The sequence below is a fragment of the Manis javanica genome, chromosome 5 (assembly GCF_040802235.1).
Source record: "Manis javanica isolate MJ-LG chromosome 5, MJ_LKY, whole genome shotgun sequence".
NCBI lineage: Eukaryota > Metazoa > Chordata > Mammalia > Pholidota > Manidae > Manis > Manis javanica.
The window spans coordinates 104875929-104894784 of NC_133160.1; the positions used below are offsets into that span (position 1 = coordinate 104875929).

At 37.5% G+C, this 18856-nt stretch overlaps 1 protein-coding gene across 9 annotated transcripts in view; it reads left to right on the plus strand.

Moving 5' to 3' along the window:
• WDFY3 (WD repeat and FYVE domain containing 3) overlaps positions 1-18856 on the plus strand; it is a 281845-nt gene that overhangs the window by 181060 nt on the left and 81929 nt on the right. For 8 of the 9 annotated variants that reach the window (XM_073237349.1, XM_073237354.1, XM_073237352.1 and 5 more), the window contains 6 exons: positions 10080-10153; positions 10237-10398; positions 11756-11850; positions 14750-14870; positions 15087-15304; positions 18542-18777. In XM_073237349.1, coding sequence (XP_073093450.1) covers positions 10080-10153; positions 10237-10398; positions 11756-11850; positions 14750-14870; positions 15087-15304; positions 18542-18777 — 906 coding nt within the window. The remainder of the gene's footprint in view (positions 1-10079; positions 10154-10236; positions 10399-11755; positions 11851-14749; positions 14871-15086; positions 15305-18541; positions 18778-18856) is intronic. The other variant, XM_073237353.1, reaches the window with a different exon arrangement.

Consider the following 18856-nt stretch of genomic DNA (forward strand, 5'->3'; position numbering starts at 1 on the left):
ATTTCTCCCTTTATTATTATTATTATTTTTATTTTTAATAAAATGCTGAAGTGGTAGGTAGATGCAAGATAAAGGTAGAAAACATAGTTTAGTGCTGTAAGAGGGCAAATGTAGATGACCAGATCTGTGCCTATGGACTAAGTATTAATCCAAGCTAGACAAGGGCAGCAAAACATCCATGGATGCAGAAGATTTCTCTCAAAGCAGGGGGGGTGAGGTTCTGAGCCTCACCTCTGTTGATCCCCAATTTCTCACCTGATGGCCCCCCTGCGACTGTGCCTGTCTTAGGTTGTTCCTCCCTTGAGGAATCTTACCCGTCTCTGGCTAACCAGTCATCTTCCGGGGCCATACAGGGAAATGTAAAGTTGGTAAGTGAGAGAGAAGCCATATTGTTTGAAAAGGTTAGCTTTTTACTTCTTTGCAGATTTATGCCCTGTGGCTTCTATGCCCAGCACTTGTCTCGAGGTATCTTTACCACCTGGAGGAATTATGATACACTCGGTAAATTCAATATGAGGCACAAATGCTATTTAAGGGTTGTAATTAGGAAGGAAGATGAAAAGCTATAGAGGTAGCATATGGAAGAAAACATGGGAGGATTGATTATTTCTTTGACATATCTTCTTGGAAAGTACCTTAAGCATGTATAGGTTTTAAACTACCAACTAATTTGCGCTCACTTATTAACTTAATAGGAATACGGTCACATAAACAAAGCAAATCTATAATTACCATTCCATTTCCAGTGAAGCCAAGAAAACCATTTACGCACCCTAGGCATTTGTGAAAATTTGTCTATGATATGATGGATATTGTCCAACTGTACTTGAACAGTCTGAGAGAAATCAGACAAATTAAAGTAGCCCATTTCTGGGATCTGTTCACCTCCCATATGTCCTTTTAACCGTAGATAGTCTATAGTCATAAGATTTTGGAGTGCTACACCTTCCACCCCTCCCAACTCCTGGTTGAGTTCCAACAGTACAGATCTGGTCAAATTCGTTGTCTCACTGTATGCACATGCCAGCCTAGACATCTCCCTCCTAATTCCAATGGCAAGTCCAGGAAACGGTGGGGTGGATGCAGCCACAACTGCAGCATCGCCCAGATCCCTGTGGAGGCTTTTTGCTGATAATCCCCCTGGCACAAGTCCTCCAGAGAGTGCTGGCTGGAAGCTCCTCCTCATATCGTATCTTAGTTCATTTCTGGGTATCCAAGCTAGGCCTTGATCTTCTGCATAGAAACAAACAGACCCTTTGCCCACCCTTTGACATGCCCTCTATACCACTGTGCAGAACTCATTGGAGGTCAGCACACAGGAAATGCTTTCTTTTCAGAAAAGAGTACCTCCATAGCTGATCATCTGACACCCTTTAAGTGATCAATATTAAGGATATTTAAAGCATGCGTTGATCTTTGATTTACCAATAGTTTTATCCTATCAAGGAGTAATCCCCCTTTTCTTTCTTTCTTTCTTTCTTTTTTTTTTTTTTTAATCTTTAATCTACACTTACATGAAGAATACTACGTTTACTATGCTCTCCCCTATATCAGGTCCCCCCTAACAACCACATTACTGTTACTGTCCATCAACTTAGCAAAATGTTGTAGAATCACTACTTGTCCTCTCTGTGTTGTACAGCCCACCCTCCCCTTTCTCCCTCCCCCCTCATGCATACTAATCTTAATACCCCCCTTCTTCCCCCCCTTATCCCTCCCTGCCCACCCATCCTCCCCAGTTCCTTTCCCTTTGGTACCTGTTAGTCCATTTTTGGGTTCTGTAATTCCGCTGCTGTTTTGTTCCTTCAGTTTTTCCTTTGTACTTATACTCCTCAGATGAGTGAAATCATTTGGTATTTCTCTTTCTCCACTTGGCTTATTTCACTGAGCATAATACTCTCCAGCTCCATCCATGTTGCTGCAAATGGTTGGATTTTTCCACTTCTTATGACTGAGTAGTATTCCATTGTGTATATGTACCACATCTTCTTTATCCATTCATCTACCGATGGACATTTAGGTTGCTTCCAATTCTTGGCTATTGTAAATAGTGCTGCGATAAACATAGGGGTGCATCTGTCTTTCTCAAACTTGATTGCTGCGTTCTTAGGGTAAATTCCTAGGAGTGGAATTCCTGGGTCAAATGGTAGGTCTGTTTTGAGCATTTTGATGAACCTCCATACTGCTTTCCACCATGGTTGAACTATTTTACATTCCCACCAGCAGTGTAGGAGGGTTCCCCTTTCTCCACAGCCTCTCCAACATTTGTTGTTGTTTGTGTTTTGGATGGCAGCTATCCTTACTGGTGTGAGGTGATACCTCATTGTAGTTTTAATTTGCATTTCTCTGATAATTAGCGATGTGGAGCATCTTTTCATGTGTCTGTTGGCCATCTGTATTTCTTTTTTAGAGAACTGTTTGTTCAGTTCCTCTGCTCATTTTTTAATTGGGTTATTTGTTTTTTGTTTGTTGAGGTGTGTGAGCTCTTTATATATTGTGGACGTCAAGCCTTTATCAGATCTGTCATTTTCAAATATATTCTCCCATACTGTAGGGTTCCTTTTTGTTCTATTGATAGTGTCTTTCGCTGTACAGAAGCTTTTCAGCTTAATGTAGTCCCACTTGCTCATTTTTGCTGTTGTTTTCCTTGCCCGGGGAGATATGTTCAAGAAGAGGTCACTCATGTTTATGTCTAAGAGGTTTTTGCCTATGTTTTTTTCCAAGAGTTTAATGGTTTCATGACTTACATTCAGGTCTTTGATCCATTTTGAGTTTACCTTTGTATATGGGGTTAGACAAAGGTCCAGTTTCATTCTCCTACATGTAGCTGTCCAGTTTTGCCAGCACCATCTGTTGAAGAGACTGTCATTTTGCCATTGTATGTCCATGGCTCCTTTATCAAATATTAATTGACCATATATGTTTGGGTTAATTTCTGGAGTCTCTAATCTGTTCCACTGGTTTGTGGCTCTGTTTTTGTGCCAGTACCAAATTGTCTTGATTACTATGGCTTTGTAGTAGAGCTTGAAGTTGGGGAGTGAGATCCCCCCTACTTTATTCTTCTTTTTCAGGATTGCTTTGGCTATTCGGGGTCTTTGGTGTTTCCATATGAATTTTTGAATTATTTGTTCCAATTCATTGAAGAATGTTGCTGGTAATTTGAGAGGGATTGCATCAAATCTGTATATTGCTTTGGGCAGGATGGCCATTTTGATGATATTAATTCTTCCTAGCCATGAGCATGGGATGAGTTTCAATTTATTAGTGTCCCCTTTAATTTCTCTTAAGAGTGACTTGTAGTTTTCAGAGTATAAGTCTTTCACTTCTTTGGTTAGGTTTATTCCTAGGTATTTTATTCTTTTTGATGCAATGGTGAATGCAATTGTTTTCCTGATTTCTCTTTCTATTGATTCATTGTTAGTGTATAAGAAAGCTACAGATTTCTGTGTGTGAATTTTGTATCCTGCAACTTTGCTGTATTCCGATATCAGTTCTAGTAGTTTTGGAGTGGAGTCTTTAGGGTTTTTTATGTACAGTATCATATCATCTGCAAATAGTGACAGTTTAACTTCTTCTTTCCCAGTGTGGATTCCTTGTATTTCTTTGTTTTGTCTGATTGCCGTGGCTAGGACCTCCAGTACTATGTTAAATAACAGTGGGGAGAGTGGGCATCCCTGTCTTGTTCCCGATCTCAGAGGAAATGCTTTCAGCTTCTCGCTGTTCAGTATAATGCTGGCTGTGGGTTTATCATATATGGCCTTTATTATGTTGAGGTACTTGCCCTCTATTCCCATTTTGATGAGAGTTTTTATCATGAATGGATGTTGAATTTTGTCAAATGCTTTTTCAGCATCTATGGAGATGATCATGTGGTTTTTGTCTTTCTTTTTGTTGATGTGGTGGATGATGTTGATGGATTTTCGAATGTTGTACCATCCTTGCATCCCTGGGATGAATCCCACTTGGTCATGGTGTATGATCCTTTTGATATACTGTTGAATTCTGTTTGCTAATATTTTATTGAGTATTTTTGCATCTACATTCATCAGGGATATTGGTCTGTAATTTTCTTTTTTGGTGGGGTCTTTGCCTGGTTTTGGTATTAGGGTGATGTTGGCTTCATAGAACAAGTTTGGGAGTATTCCCTCTTCTTCTATTTTTTGGAACACTTTAAGGAGAATGGGTATTATGTCTTCTCTATGTGTCTGATAAAATTCTGAGGTAAATCCGTCCGGCCCCGGGGTTTTGTTCTTGGGTAGTTTTTTGATTACCGTTTCAATTTCTTTGCTCATAATTGGTTTGTTTAACTTTTGTGTTTCTTCCTTGGTCAGTCTTGGGAGTTTGTATTTTTCTAGGAAGTTGTCCATTTCTTCTAGGTTTTCCAGCTGGTTGGCATATAGGTTTTCCTAGTAGTCTTTAATAATTCTTTGTATTTTTGTGGAGTCTGTCATGATTTTTCCATTCTCATTTCTGATTATGTTGATTTGTGTTGATTCTCTTTTTCTCTTAATAAGTTTGGCTAGTGGCTTATCTATTTTGTTTATTTTGTCTAAGAACCAGCTCTTGGTTTCGTTGATGTTTGCTCCTGTTTTATTCTTCTCAATTTTGTTTATTTCTTCTCTGATCTTTATTATGTCCCTCCTTCTGCTGACTTTAGGCCTCATTTGTTCTTCTTTTTCCAGTTTGATAATTGTGATGTTAGACTATTCATTTGGGATTGTTCTTCCTTCTTCAAGTGTGCCTGGATTACTATATACTTTCCTCTAAAGACTGCTTTCACTGCGTCCCACAGAAGTTGGGGCTTAGTGTTGTTGTTGTCATTTCTTTCTATATATTCCTTGATCTCTGTTTTGATTTGTTCATTGATCCATTGATTATTTAGAAGCATGTTGTTAAGCCTCCATGTGTTTGTGAGCCTTTTTGTTTTCTTTGTAGAATTTATTTCTAGTTTTATACCTTTGTGGTCTGAAAAATTGGTTGGTAGAATTTCAATATTTTGGAATTTACTGAGGCTGTTTTTGTGAGCTTGTATGTGGTCTATTCTGGAGAATGTTCCATGTGCACTTGAGAAGAATGTGTATCCTGTTGCTTTTGGATGTAGAGTTCAATAGATGTCTATTAGGTCCATCTGTTCGAGTGTGTTGTTCAGTGCCTGTGTGTCCTTACTTATTTTCTGCCCGGTGGATCTATCCTTTGGGGTGAGTGGTGTGTTGAAGTCTCCTACAATGAATGCATTGCAGTCTATTTCCCTCTTTAGTTCTGTTAGTATTTGCTTCACGTATGCTGGTGCTCCTGTATTGGGTGCATATATATTTAGAATGGTTATATCCTCTTGTTCGACTGAGCCCTTTATCATTATGTCGTGTCCTTCTTTATCTCTTGTTACTTTCTTTGTTTTGAAGTCTATTTTGTCTGATACTAGTACTGCAACCCCTACTTTCTTCTCACTGTTGTTTGCCTGAAATATGTTTTTCCATCCCTTGTCTTTTAGTCTATGCTTGTCTTTGGGTTTAATGTGAGTTTATTGCAAACAGCATATAGATGGGTCTTGCTCTTTTATCCATTCTATTACTCTGTGTCTTTTGATTGGTGCATTAAGTCTATTTACATTTAGGGTGACTATTGAGAGATATGTACTTATTGCCATTGCAGGCTTTAGATTCGTGGTTACCAAAGGTTCAAGGTTAGCTTCTTTAGTATCTTACTGCCTAACTTAGCTTGCTTATTGAGCTGTTATATACACTGTCTGGAGATTCTTTTCTTCTCTCCCTTCTTATTCCTCCTCCTGCATTCTTCATATGTTGTGTGTTTTGTTCTGTGCTCTTTTTAGGAGTGCTCCCATCTAGAGCAGTCCCTGTAGGATGCTCTGTAGAGGTGGTTTGTGGGAAGCAAATTCCCTCAGCTTTTGCTTGTCTGGGAATTGTTTAATCCCGCCATCATATTTAAATGATAGTTGTGCTGGATATAGTATCCTTGGTTCAAGGCCCTTCTGTTTCATTGCATTAAGTATATCATGCCATTCTCTTCTGGCCTGTAGGTTTCTGTTGAGAAGTCTGATGTTAGCGTGATGGATTTTCCTTTAGAGGTGACCTTTTTCTCTCTAGCTGCCTTTAAAACTCTTTCCTTGTCCTTGATCCTTGCCATTTTAATTACTATGTGTCTTGGTGTTGTCCTCCTTGGATCCTTTCTGTTGGGGGTTCTGTGTAATTCCATGGTCTGTTCGATTATTTCCTCCCCCAGTTTGGGGAAGTTTTCAGCAATTATTTCTTCAAAGAGACTTTCTATCCCTTTTCCTCTTTCTTCTTCTTCTGGTACCCCTATAATACGAATATTATTCCTTTTGGATTGGTTACAAAGTTCTCTTAGTGTTGTTTCATTCCTGGAGATCCTTTTATCTCTCTCTATGTCAGCTTGTATACGTTCCTGTTCTCTGGCTTCTATTCCTTCAAGGTCTCTGGCATCTTATCCATTCTGCTTATAAATCCTTCCAGGGATTGTTTCACTTCTGTGATCTCCTTCCTGACATCTGTGATCTCCCTCCAGACTTCATCCCATTGCTCTTGCATTTTTCTGTGCATCTCTGTCAGCATGTTCATGATTTTTATTTTGAATTCTTTTTCAGGAGGACTGGTTAGGTCTGTCTCCTTCTCAGGTGTTGTCTCTGTGATCTTTGTCTGCCTGTAGTTTTGCCTTTTCATGGTGATAGAGATAGTTTGCAGACTTAGTACGAGTTACCGCTGGAAGAGCTTCCCTTCTTGTTGGTTTGTGGCCTTCCTCTCCTGGGAGAATAGCGACTTCTAGTGGCGTATGCTTGTCAGCTGTGCACAGACAGTGGTTCTGCTACCTGTCCGTTTGCTATGGAGTTTATCTCTGCTGTTGCTGTGGGTGTGACCTGGCAGGGGCTCCTCCTCCAAAGTGGTGGAGCCCCGTTGGAGGGGCAGCGGCCGGGAGGCTATTTATCTCCGTAAGGGGCCTCTGTGCTTCCTGCTGCCCAGGGGGTTAGAGTGCCCAGAGATCCCCAGATTCCCTGCCTCTGGTCTAAGTGTCCTGTCCTGCCCCTTTAAGACTTCCAAAAAGCACTCTCTAAAGCAAAACAACAACAGCAACAATGAGAGAGGTAACAGAAAAAAAAAGAAAAAAACACATGATTTTTCTTTTTTTTCCTCAGGCGCCGGTCCCAGGCACCCGCTCACTAGTCCTGCTGCCCTGCCTCCCTAGCACCGGGGTCCCTGTCCCTTCAAGGTTTCCAAAAAGCACCTGCCCACCGGTCCCACAGGGAAAAACGTGCAATATTCTTTGTCCTGAGGCGCCGGTCCCAGGCACCCGCTCACCGGTCCTGCTGCTCTGCCTCCCTAACACCGGGGTCCCTGTCCCTTTAAGGCTTCGAAAAAGCACTCAGCAAAAAGTGAAAAAAAAAGGGGGGGAAAAATGCACGATTTCCTCCGTCCTCAGGCGCCAGTCTCAGGCACCTTCCTACCTGTCCCGCAGGGAAAAATGCGTTATATTCTTTGTCCTCAGGCGCCGGTCGTAGGCACCCGCTCACCGGTCCCGCCGCCCTGCCTCCCTAGCACCGGGGTCCCTGTCCCTTTAAGGCTTCCAAAAAGCACTCGCCAAAAAGAGAAAAAAAAAAAGCGGAAAATTATGCGATTTCCTCTGTCCTCAGGCGCCGGTCTCAGGCACCTGCCCACCAGTCTTGCAGGGAAAAACGTGCGATATTCTTTGTCCTCAGGCGCCGGTCCCAGGCACCCACTCACCGGTCCTGCTGCTCTGCCTCCCTACCACCGGGGTCCCTGTCCCCTTAAGGCTTCCAAAAAGCACTCGCGAAAAAGAGAAAAAAAAAGGTGAAACACGCGCGATTTCCTCCGTCCTCAGGCGCCACTCAGGCACCCGCCTACCGGTCCCATAGGGAAAACGCCCAATAGTCTTTGTCCTCAGGTGCTGGTCCCAGGCACCCGCTCACCGGTCCCGTCGCCCTGCCTCCTTAGCACCGGGGTCCCTGTCCCTTTAAGGCTTCCACAAAGCACTCGCCAAAAAAAAAAACTGCTCCGGTTTCTTTCCACCATCCGGGAGCCGGGGGGAGGGGTGCTCGTGTCCCGCCGGGCCAGGGCTTGTATCTTACCCACTTCGCAAGGCGCTGGGTTCTTGCACGTGTGGATGTGGTCTGGATGTTGTCCTGTGTCCTCTGGTCTCTATTTTAGGAAGAGTTTTCTTTGTTATATTTTCATAGCTCTATGTGTTTTTGGGAGGAGATTTCCACTGCTCTACTCACGCTGCCATCCTGGCTCCGCCCCCCAATTCACCCTGTTTTTAAGGAGTCATTTGGCAAGTATAAGTGAAATAATTGTCAGAGCGTACAAGCATTTTGTTTTAGCAGTTATTCTAGAACTTATACATGAATAACTATTATCTATGTTCACAAAGTATATCATTTTGCCTATACTATAAAATCTTTTCAACAGTGTACCTCCATCTCTCTCTTCCTGTCCTTTGTGCTCTTATTGTCAGACATTTCTATGTTCATAATCCGCACAATACTTTATTTTTGTTTTACATAGTTATCTTTTAAAGACATTTTAAAAATTCTTCTGTATTTGCCCATATATGTCAAGTTCATGGAGTTCCTCATTCCTCAGTGTAGATCCAGATTTCATCTTGTGTAATTCTTAATCCTGATGAACTTTCTTCAACATTTCTTGTAGTGCCTATCTACTAGCAAAAAATTCTCCTGTCAGTCTTTTTACTTTTTTGAAGGATTTTTCCATAGAATTCTAATTGATATTTCCTTACTCTTCATACTTCAAAGATGTCAGTCACTCCATTATCTGCTCTGTTTCTTCTACTTGGAGTTTCTTGGCATTTTTAGGTCTGTGAGTTTGTCATTTTCATCAAATTGGAAATTTTTGAGCTGTTATTTCATGTATTGTGTTTCCTGGTGCCCACCCCCAACCTTTCCTAAACTCCAATTCCACATATCCTAGATTGCTTGATACTGTCCCATGGGTCAGGTCACTAATGCTCTATCTAGTCATTTTTTTTTCAGTATTTTTCTCATGCTTCATTTTGAAAAGTTTCTATTGTTAAGTCTTGAAGTTCACTGAATTTTTTTTTGCAGTGTCTAATCTGCTATTACTCTTATCCAGTGTATTTCTCATTTTAGATATTTTTCATCTGTAGAAGTTCATTTTGCATCTTTGTTTTTATCTTCCATTTCTTTCATCGTCATGTTGATCTTTCTTTGTTACATTCTTTAACATATGGGGGCACATTTTTAATAGTTTATGTAAGGTTGTGAAAATTTCATCGTCTCTGTCATTTCTGGGCTATTCATAATAACTGAATGTTCTCCTACTTATGGGTCATATTTTTCCCTTTGCATGCGTGGTTATTTTTGACTGGGTGCTAAATGCTACATTGTTGAGTGCTAGATTTTGTTGTATTCCTTTAAAAGAGTGTTGAACTTTGCTCTGGTGTTGCAGTTATCTTGATCCTTCTGGTTGCTTTTAAGCTTTGTTAGGATAAACCTAGAGTAACCTGGCGTACAGTACTAATAGGCCCCACTACTGGGTATTATACTTTTGAGTCCCCCTCCCCAGCTCTCTGTGTATTACAGAGTCTCTGCATTCTGATTGGTCAGAGTGCAGACAAGAACTCAGCCCTTTGTGAATTCCAGGAATTGCTGGGTGTACTGCTTTGCAGTGGTATTTCCCGTTTTGGACCCACACAGGATTCCAGTCATTCAGTCCTTGTATTCCATATATAGCATTCAGTATTCATTCTGTCTAGTGTATTTTGTTGAATATTCATTAAAAGTACTCAGTCAGTGAGCCCAGGGAAGCTTGCCTTTCTGATTGTTTACTGAGAGGGTAATTATAATAGCAATTATTCCTTTATCAGTAGAACCTGAAGTCCTAAATGCAAGCAGTTTTTATAGGACTTCACTAAGCAAAAATTAGTAAAGTGGTTATATTCAGTTAATTATGTAAGTGAAGTAAGTTGGTATACTGCATTTGTGCTGTTTGATTGGCATTTTGAATACTTTTTAACCCAAAATATATCACTATTCTTTCTTTTTATTGTAGGTCTGGCTCCATGCGCCCTATGAACTTCATCTTTCCTTGTTTGAACATTTTATTGAGCTGCTCACAGAGTCCAGGTATCAGTTAATAATGATGTAATGAGTTGTTCAGCTATGGAAGAGATGATAGTATAGTGTATAACGTCTTCTTTCTTTTATAGTGAAGCATCAAAGAATGCCAAATTAATGAGGGAATTCCAGCTAATCCCAAAGCTGCTACTGACCCTTCGAGATATGTCTTTATCCCAGCCTACCATTGCTGCTATCAGTAATGTTTTGAGCTTCTTGCTGCAAGGTTTTCCCAATAGCAATGATCTGCTCAGGTATTGAAAATTTCTGTATTTGTCTGTTTATTAACTAAGAGTACCAGTGAAGTGAAAATGAATGAGATGAGTGTAATTGGTTCCTATGCCTCTTTAACACCTACAATGTTAATACTCTTCAGGATATTTGTAAGGCACAGAAAACATGCGTGTCTCAGTATCTTACCTTTATAAAGCAAACCCAGTTGTTACCATTGGTGTATAATAAAATATAGGTGAGAAAGGATGTGGGTATGAGCCCAAAGAAACCGTTCAACAGAGGAGTTCTTGGTCCCTCTTCCCCAAGCCCTGGTACTTCTCAAAGATATGTGTACAAGTGTACACACACACACACACACACACGCACAGGCACACACCCATAGTGGACATGCCCTCTCCTTTATACTTACTCTCTACCACCCAAACAGATGGTGATATTTTACTTTTGTATATTCAGACCTTTTATGTGATGTAAGGTTGATTTTGCTGCTAATGTGAAATATGGTGTAATGCCTATTCATGGACTGTCTGTAGAAATGTTCTACAATTCACTTGGTAATTCCCATCGTAACTGAAAAAGGAAGGAAAAAAACTAACCAGAGTATTTTCCTAGTAGAGAATTGTTTGAACTGGACTTGACTACCACTTTTCTTGTAATTGCACAAGTGTCAGGTAAAACCACACCCACTTATTACAGCATTCCAAGGAGACTAATTTGTACTCTGTACAGCATGTAAATCACTCGTTTTTATGTGATTTACCTTGAAAACATTTTTTTTAACTTGATGACAGATTTAAAACTAGAGTCTAAAAATTTTGGAGATTGTTGTTATGAACAATAATTTAGATCTTACCTTAATACTATAATGATCAGTTTGCTAAAATTGTCTCTGAAACCTATCAAGTTTTTAATTTTTCTCTACAAATTAAGAAACCAAGGCCTAGGGAGGTTAAGCTACTTGCCTCAAGTAACGAAAACTTGATAAAGCCAGGATTTAAACTTCAACCTGTGTTTCCAAAACCCAAGCTCTTAACTACAAGGCTACTGTGGATTCATGTAGATAATGTTAGGACATTCTAATTTTGATCATGCTGTTTGGTCCTTGAAATCATTTACCTTAGTGCATTAAAGGACTCATATTTCTGGAAACATATATTCTTCCCTGTACTTTAAAATATAATAACATATTTAATGTTAATTGTAATGGTCCTAAGGGAAGTAAACCAAATGTAATCACTTAAAGGTCTGTATAAGATGAGTTAAAATGAGAAATACTATTTTATGTTTTTCATTTCATTTTTTTTTTTTTTCACATTTTTGCTGTGTTTTAAGGAGAGAAAAAATAAAATCCATCACCTTTTTTTCTTGTATTTAAAGGTTTGGCCAGTTTATTTCTTCTACTTTACCAACCTTTGCAGTTTGTGAGAAATTTGTAGTTATGGAAATAAAGCACGAAGAGAAGCTTGACACTGGTGAGTCAATGCTGGAACTTGACAACTAATGACTACCTTATTTTCATCTGGCACAGGTAGACGTAAATTATATGTGATACTATTATGTTACTTTTCTCCTTACATTACTTGCTTTGGTCTTTCACAAATGTGTTCGTGTTTAATCAAGCCAGTACAGTGTGCACAAGTACAGAATTACCTACAGAGTTTAACAGGGTATGTATTTTACTAGAAATAAAATAGTTTCCTGTTTTTAGAGAATTCATAGAAATGTTCCTTTAAATATCAGACTCTTACTCTGTGATTTCTGAATAGTTTTTGATTTTTATAAGTTTCTATATGTCTCTTCAGAAACAGTCACTTGCTGATGTGAATTATATCTATATTACTATTATTTTCATTTCTCTGTTAAATATTTAGTAGTCACTTAAGGAAAGAACATTTTCCTACAATTATTTTATATAACAGTGATTTCATAAGTTTTGAGATTATGGACCTGTGACAATTTTTTTCCTTTTAATTTACCTCATTTGGTGCATTTTTTTTCCCAATATATTTTTCCTGTTATGTATTCTAGGACAGGAGATTTTCTTGGAAAGCATTGAAAAGTACCTTTTAGATTGACCTGTAATTAAATTCAGAATATCTATATTTGTTCAGCATTATTTACATTTTTATCCTGTTATGTTATTCCAAAATAATATCATATAAATGATTTCCTTTACACCCTTACAACACTTGCAACCTGAGGGTGAAGAAGAAGACTCTTACTTCAGTGCCCCATAAAGAAGTTCTCCATGTTGGCTGTACTATCCAGAGCACAGCCTCTCCAGTGCTTTCTGAGTAAGAAGAGAAATGGTATAAACATGTTTTTCAAAGGAGAAACTAAGAGATTTGAGAGGCTAAGTGACTTCCTACATATCACAGAAGACCAATGACTGCTTAAACTACTGCCTACTTATTTGGTTGACATTTCTTTGGTAAAGCAAGTTGCAGTGGATGGGGAGCATAAAGATCAAATCAGTGGATAACACTGAGTGCTTAATATCTGCCATGCACTGTTCAGGTGCTTCCTGTAATATTATGAACCTTATGAAATAGGTACTGTTGTTATCCCAATTTTACAAGGAAAAAAACTGAACCCCAGAAGGGTTAAGCAGAAGAAACTCACCTGAGAGCATGCTACTGCATTTGAATTCAAGTAGTCCGCACCAACATTCTAAGCTTTTAACCACTGTATCTTTCTACCATATGCAAAGATTGTATTTAAGTTCTGAATTAATATATGCCAATTAAACAGGAACTAGAAAGCAAAAAGTACTTTAAAAATCTTTGGAAACATGATGCATCTATTTCAAGTATAAAAAATATGTAGGAAAATATTTCTCTATTCTCTGTATTTCTTCTTGACCATTTGAATTCAGTAACCACAGCAAGTACTATAAAAATTCCGTTAGTTAAGACCGTAGTGGGAAAGATGTATAAATTGCCAATTTTTTTGTTCACCTGACAGGTTGATTAGTCTTCTCCTCATCACATCACTGCCCTTTAAAATAATAGAGGAAATCAGAAACACATTGCTGGTCTTGTTAATATATAACATTTATTGTTTATTTGCTACAAACTGAAGACTATATTAAGTATAATATGTTCCAATTATGTAAAACCATACTTTTTTCTTTCTAATAGCTTACACAGTATTCAGAGCATACCTACAAAAAAGAAAATGGTTTGAATGTTGCTGAATGGTGATAATAATAATCACTGCAAAATGAAATAAATAACATAAAAGGCAATGCAGTATGGAATGAAGTATCATATTGAGTGGGAAGAAGTTAACCTGGAAATTCTTTTCAGAGTTAATTGTCTTAAACAATATTTAAAAATTAGGAGAAGCATAACTGAAAGAAAGCCAGACATAAAAACTAAGGAGAATTGTTCATTTCTGTGTAGATTGTCATTTTATTGAAAGGAAATAATTGAAAAAAGGAAATAATTCCTGTATTGATTTAGGTTGTGTAATATGCTTCCATAAGGAAATTTATAAATTGATGGGTCCTATGCATCTTAGAAGGGGAGATAATCATGAGCTCCCCTTGGTAAGCTTAAAGCACCCTCCCCAATAATAAAGACACTAAATTAGCATTTTGAAACAATAGTGTTTAAAGGTAAAAACAGCCCCTTGCCCAGACAAGTAAAAGCATATAAACATGGTAGGTAAAATTTAGCTTGAGCTTTAATTCTGGAATAAGGGAAAGCATGTGGATTGTGATTTATTTAATGTGATTTAATGAAAAGTATTCCTAGAGAAAGTATTTTCTTAAAGTTTTATTTTCCATAGCCTGTCAGTGTCAGAATTAGACCTAGAACACTGGGCCATTGATGCTCAGTCCTCTGTGTTCCCAGCCACTGTCCATTGAGAACCATAAGCTTACTGTTTTCCTCCCCTTTCTTATTTCTGTTGTGCATTTGAATGCCTTTTGCTTCTCTTGTATGCTATTTAATTCTAACTTTCCTTTATGAATCATATTTACTTAATATGCTTCCTATTTTAACTGGTAAATTTATTTATGTCCTTCAAAAATAATGTGGAAATTAAGGATTTGGACTATTTTAATCACGTGATCCATATTTGATTACCACCCCCCATTGGTAAAGGAGTGGAATATTAATGTAAAAAGGGCTCACAGACTTTATAGTCACTTGTTTAGAATAATGTCAGATATAAATGAACAATTTTCAAGATTCCAAAGAGAAAGGATTTAATAGGCCCTTTTTGTTACCCACTTTAATGAAAAGTATTCCTAGAGAAAGTATTTTCTTAAAGTTTTATTTTCCATTCAGATTATCTGAAACAGTGTTGGCTTTTTTATCGTAGTTTATCTGCTAGAGCAATTTAATGTATTTATTTTCATTGTAGGAACTGAAGAAGAATTCGGAGGTCTTGTATCTGCTAATCTTATACTTTTGAGGAACAGACTTCTAGATATCTTGCTAAAACTAGTTTACACATCTAAAGAAAAGACAAGCATTAATTTGCAGTAAGTAAAATCTTTTCAGAATTGATGGTACCAGTTGTTCTTACTAGTTAATCCATAGTAGATGAAAGAATTGCCATTGACAATATAATATAATAGATTTTTTTATAGACCCTGAAATTTATATAAAACATAATCTTATTTTTCTTTGTAACTTGAGGTCATAATCCTTGAAATCAGTGTGTTTCGTCTTATCTTTTAATCTGTTTTTTTGAACAGAGCTTGTGAAGAACTGGTCAAGACCCTGGGTTTTGACTGGATCACGATGTTCATGGAGGAGCACTTGCACCCCACCACAGTCACAGCGGCCGTGAGGGTCCTCGTTGTCCTGCTGAGCAATCAGTCTGTGCTTATCAAGTTTAAGGAGGGACTCAGCGGTGGGGGGTGGCTGGAGCAGACGGATTCTGTCTTAACTAATAAGATCGGAACTGTGTTAGGTATGCGACTTCCACAGTCTGTGGCTTTAAAATAGGCTGTTGTGTTTTGTTTTATTTTTAAGCCTTATGTAAGATTATACTCTTCAGTTAATCTGACAAGCAGTAAGAATCATAAGTTTATCATGAATTAATGAAAGATAAAAAGCTTATAAAGGTTCAAATTTGGCTTTTTAAATTGCAAATCAAACAAACAAGTCAGAAACAGGATATTAAGATGTGAAAATTCAAGGAAATTCCTTGTGATCTTTTTGTTGTATATTTCCTTTTCTGATCTCTATATAAATAGTTTACTAATTATCAGAATTGAATTAATAATGATTAGTATTTTGAGTTCTTATTCTGTGCTAGTTACTAAATACTTTGATTTCCACAATTACTTATTTCATTTTCACCATAACCCTACAAGGTGTAAATGTTACCTGTCATATGCATTTTACACGAGAAAGCAAAGACATAGGGGTGAAGTCACTCACCAGCTAAGGGGTGTCAAAATTTGAATCCAGGTTGCTCAGATCCAAAGCGTATACTTTCTTAACATTTAGGTTATACTGCCACTCGAGGATTCAAGCTCAGTTTCAGCCAAAGCCCCTTATTCAGCCAAAACACAACTAGTTTTATGCTGTTTCAAACACAGAACTAAATGTTTAAGTATAGAAATTATACTTTCCTATGTTAAATTCATTTGAGCTACTATATTTTTGCTCATACTAATGATCTTACTTTAAAAAATAGATATTTAAGATAATGTTTTTACTGAAAATTATAGTAATTCAGTTCTTAAAGTATTTAAAAAATATATTTGTCCTTATTACAGTCAAAATCTTATATAATTGTATTGTGCAACAAACATCAAGACTATACCGACTTTGTCTTGTCAAGTGAGGAAATTAGGGATTAGAATTTAATGTGCAACTTAAAAAAAAATAAAAGTATCAGGACTTCAGTGCTATCTGCACTACTTTGTCAAATATTGAAGCAAATGATAAGACAGCTTACAGCATAGGATTGTTGTCATTTCACATGTGGGAAATGTCTGAAGAAACTATGTGAAGAAAAACTCAACAAATGATTTCTCAAAATTGTCTGCTTTAAAATGTGCATTTTAAATTATCTTCATAGATATGCATTGACTCTAAGGGGAGGAATATAGCCTACAAACATTATTATTATAAAACAGTTTGGTAGCAAGAAACTTAGTTTAATGACTTTAATAATAGCTACTTACAGAATAAACAGTGAGAAAGCACAACTGAATATGAGAGTTTTAAGTGCTAATTGACAGCATTGCTTCTCATTGAAGGCCAAACACTGCAATAGTTATAACACCTAAGATCCATATAGCACAGTCTTTCATGTTGCAAGATTCCTTAGCATATATCATCTCATTTGGCCTTAATGATTCCAGAGAAAAGTATATTTTATGGTATATAGGTTCTGTTTTATGGGAAGTAAGCCTGACAAATACACATTAAGGATTAATTTCCTTAACTAGGAAGTTAAGACTGTTACATACATAAGGTTCCTGAGTCAGATAGTAATAATGTGTAAGTATTTGTCTTCTGTTAGTCTTATCTTTCCTCCTGCCCTACATCACTTCACATCATAAAAATGTGCTTTTACTGTCTGAGCGTCCTAACTTCATACCTTAGAATTTCTTTGTCCTTCATTGATACCTGCTTACACCGTGCATATACTGCTCTGGTTCAGAATGAGAAATTTAGGTGTTTAATTTAAAGATGATTCACAATTTCATTTTGTCTGAGTATCTATCTCAATCATATGTGTGTATATACACCATATATATTTGTGTGTGTGTGTGTGTGTATGTTGTAACATATTAAGTATTCCTTAAGAGTAATTATAGGGAAAAACAGAGTATGAGAATTTAGGAAGGTAAATGCCACTATTGGTTTTCATTAAGGACCTGTAGTTTAATCAAAATTTATTTCCTAGTTAATGTGTAAAATATGCTTTGTCTTTTGATTTCTTATTCAAAAGCTCTTAAAGCTCTAGAGTTTTTTAAACTTAGAAATTCATTTAGAATTCACTGTTAACAAAATCACCCAGTGTCCTAATGCAGCCAGTCTTTCAGAAATGTGGCGATGTCATTAAGAAGGCCAAGGGCTGCAGAATACCTTATAGGCTCTAAAAGAGTGATGCCAGGAACAAGTCCTAGTGCCACCACTCATTAACTTCACAACTTTCAACAAATTGCGTATTTTTTATGTTACAAAAAGGATAGTAGCAATTTCTAATTCACATGTTCACTGTGTTTAAGAAATGAGATGAAAAATGTTCATAGATTGCTGTAAAAATTTTTGTTAGAAGAGCACACATCAAAAGATGAATTCACATCACACTGAGCAGTTGGTTAGGATAAAATATTTTAAATGCCACCTGGACACAAATTTCTCTTTTATATAAATGGTATCAAGTATGTGCTTACTTAATCATTTCACTAAGGTCTTCCTTTGAGACTGGCCACTGTTTATCCTGCATTGAGCACTCTACTAGGTTTGGGTGGCAAAAGAACTAAACGCTTGAGCTGGCTCCTGAAATTAGTTATGTAACTGAGGAAACAGGATTGATAGGTTGATGCTGTAACCTACAGTAATAAGAAACAACCATTTCCTGGTAGAGCTCTATTTCTAGAAAGGGCTCTGGATGTTCAGGTAGCCACAGTCACAGCGAGCTCAGATTTGCTGTCCCATTGCTGGGCAACCTTCCATCAGAATTACAGACCATGCTGTAAGAAAAGATTCTTTTGCTTATTCACTTGGTCTTTAAATTTGTAGATTATTTTAGGTTAGCTAGTTTTATCATGGTTTTCTGGATAATCGAAATATATTAAGTATATTGTAGCAATTATATTTTTAAGTTACATTTTTGTAGCATCCTGAATTTTGCTTATATTTTGCATTTTACCTTCTTAGGGAAATGTGAGAGCTCTTTTGAGATAATTCTTTTAAGAGTAGAATTTATATTACCTCTCATATCTGACTGTGTCAGCTATGTTTTCAAGACCTATATCCTAGTAGATAGGCTTGCTTAAGTCAAAGACATAGTAAAGTAAAACTTGTGACTCACAGATTAATTTTAGCAATTGAGTAGTTAATTGACTATATTAATATGAGTGTTCTGGATGGAAATGTTACATATACTGAATTACTCCTTTTGTTAATGTAGTGTGGTAGTTGATGATTAGTTTTATACTTACTGTTAAATTTCCTCTTTTAGGATTCAATGTGGGCAGGAGTGCCGGTGGGAGATCAACGGTCAGGGAGATTAACCGGGATGCCTGTCATTCTCCTGGTTTTCCAGTTCTCCAGTCATTCCTTCCCAAACACACTAATGTCCCCGCTCTCTATTTTCTTCTCATGGCATTGTTTCTGCAGCAGCCAGTTAGTGAGCTGCCTGAGAACCTGCAGGTCAGTGTGCCTGTCACCAGCAGCCGATGTAAGCAGGGTTGCCAGGTAGGAATTATCTAGTAAGGTATAAATGTAATTAAACACACCAAAAAAATCACCATAGGGTTAGGGGTTAATCACAATT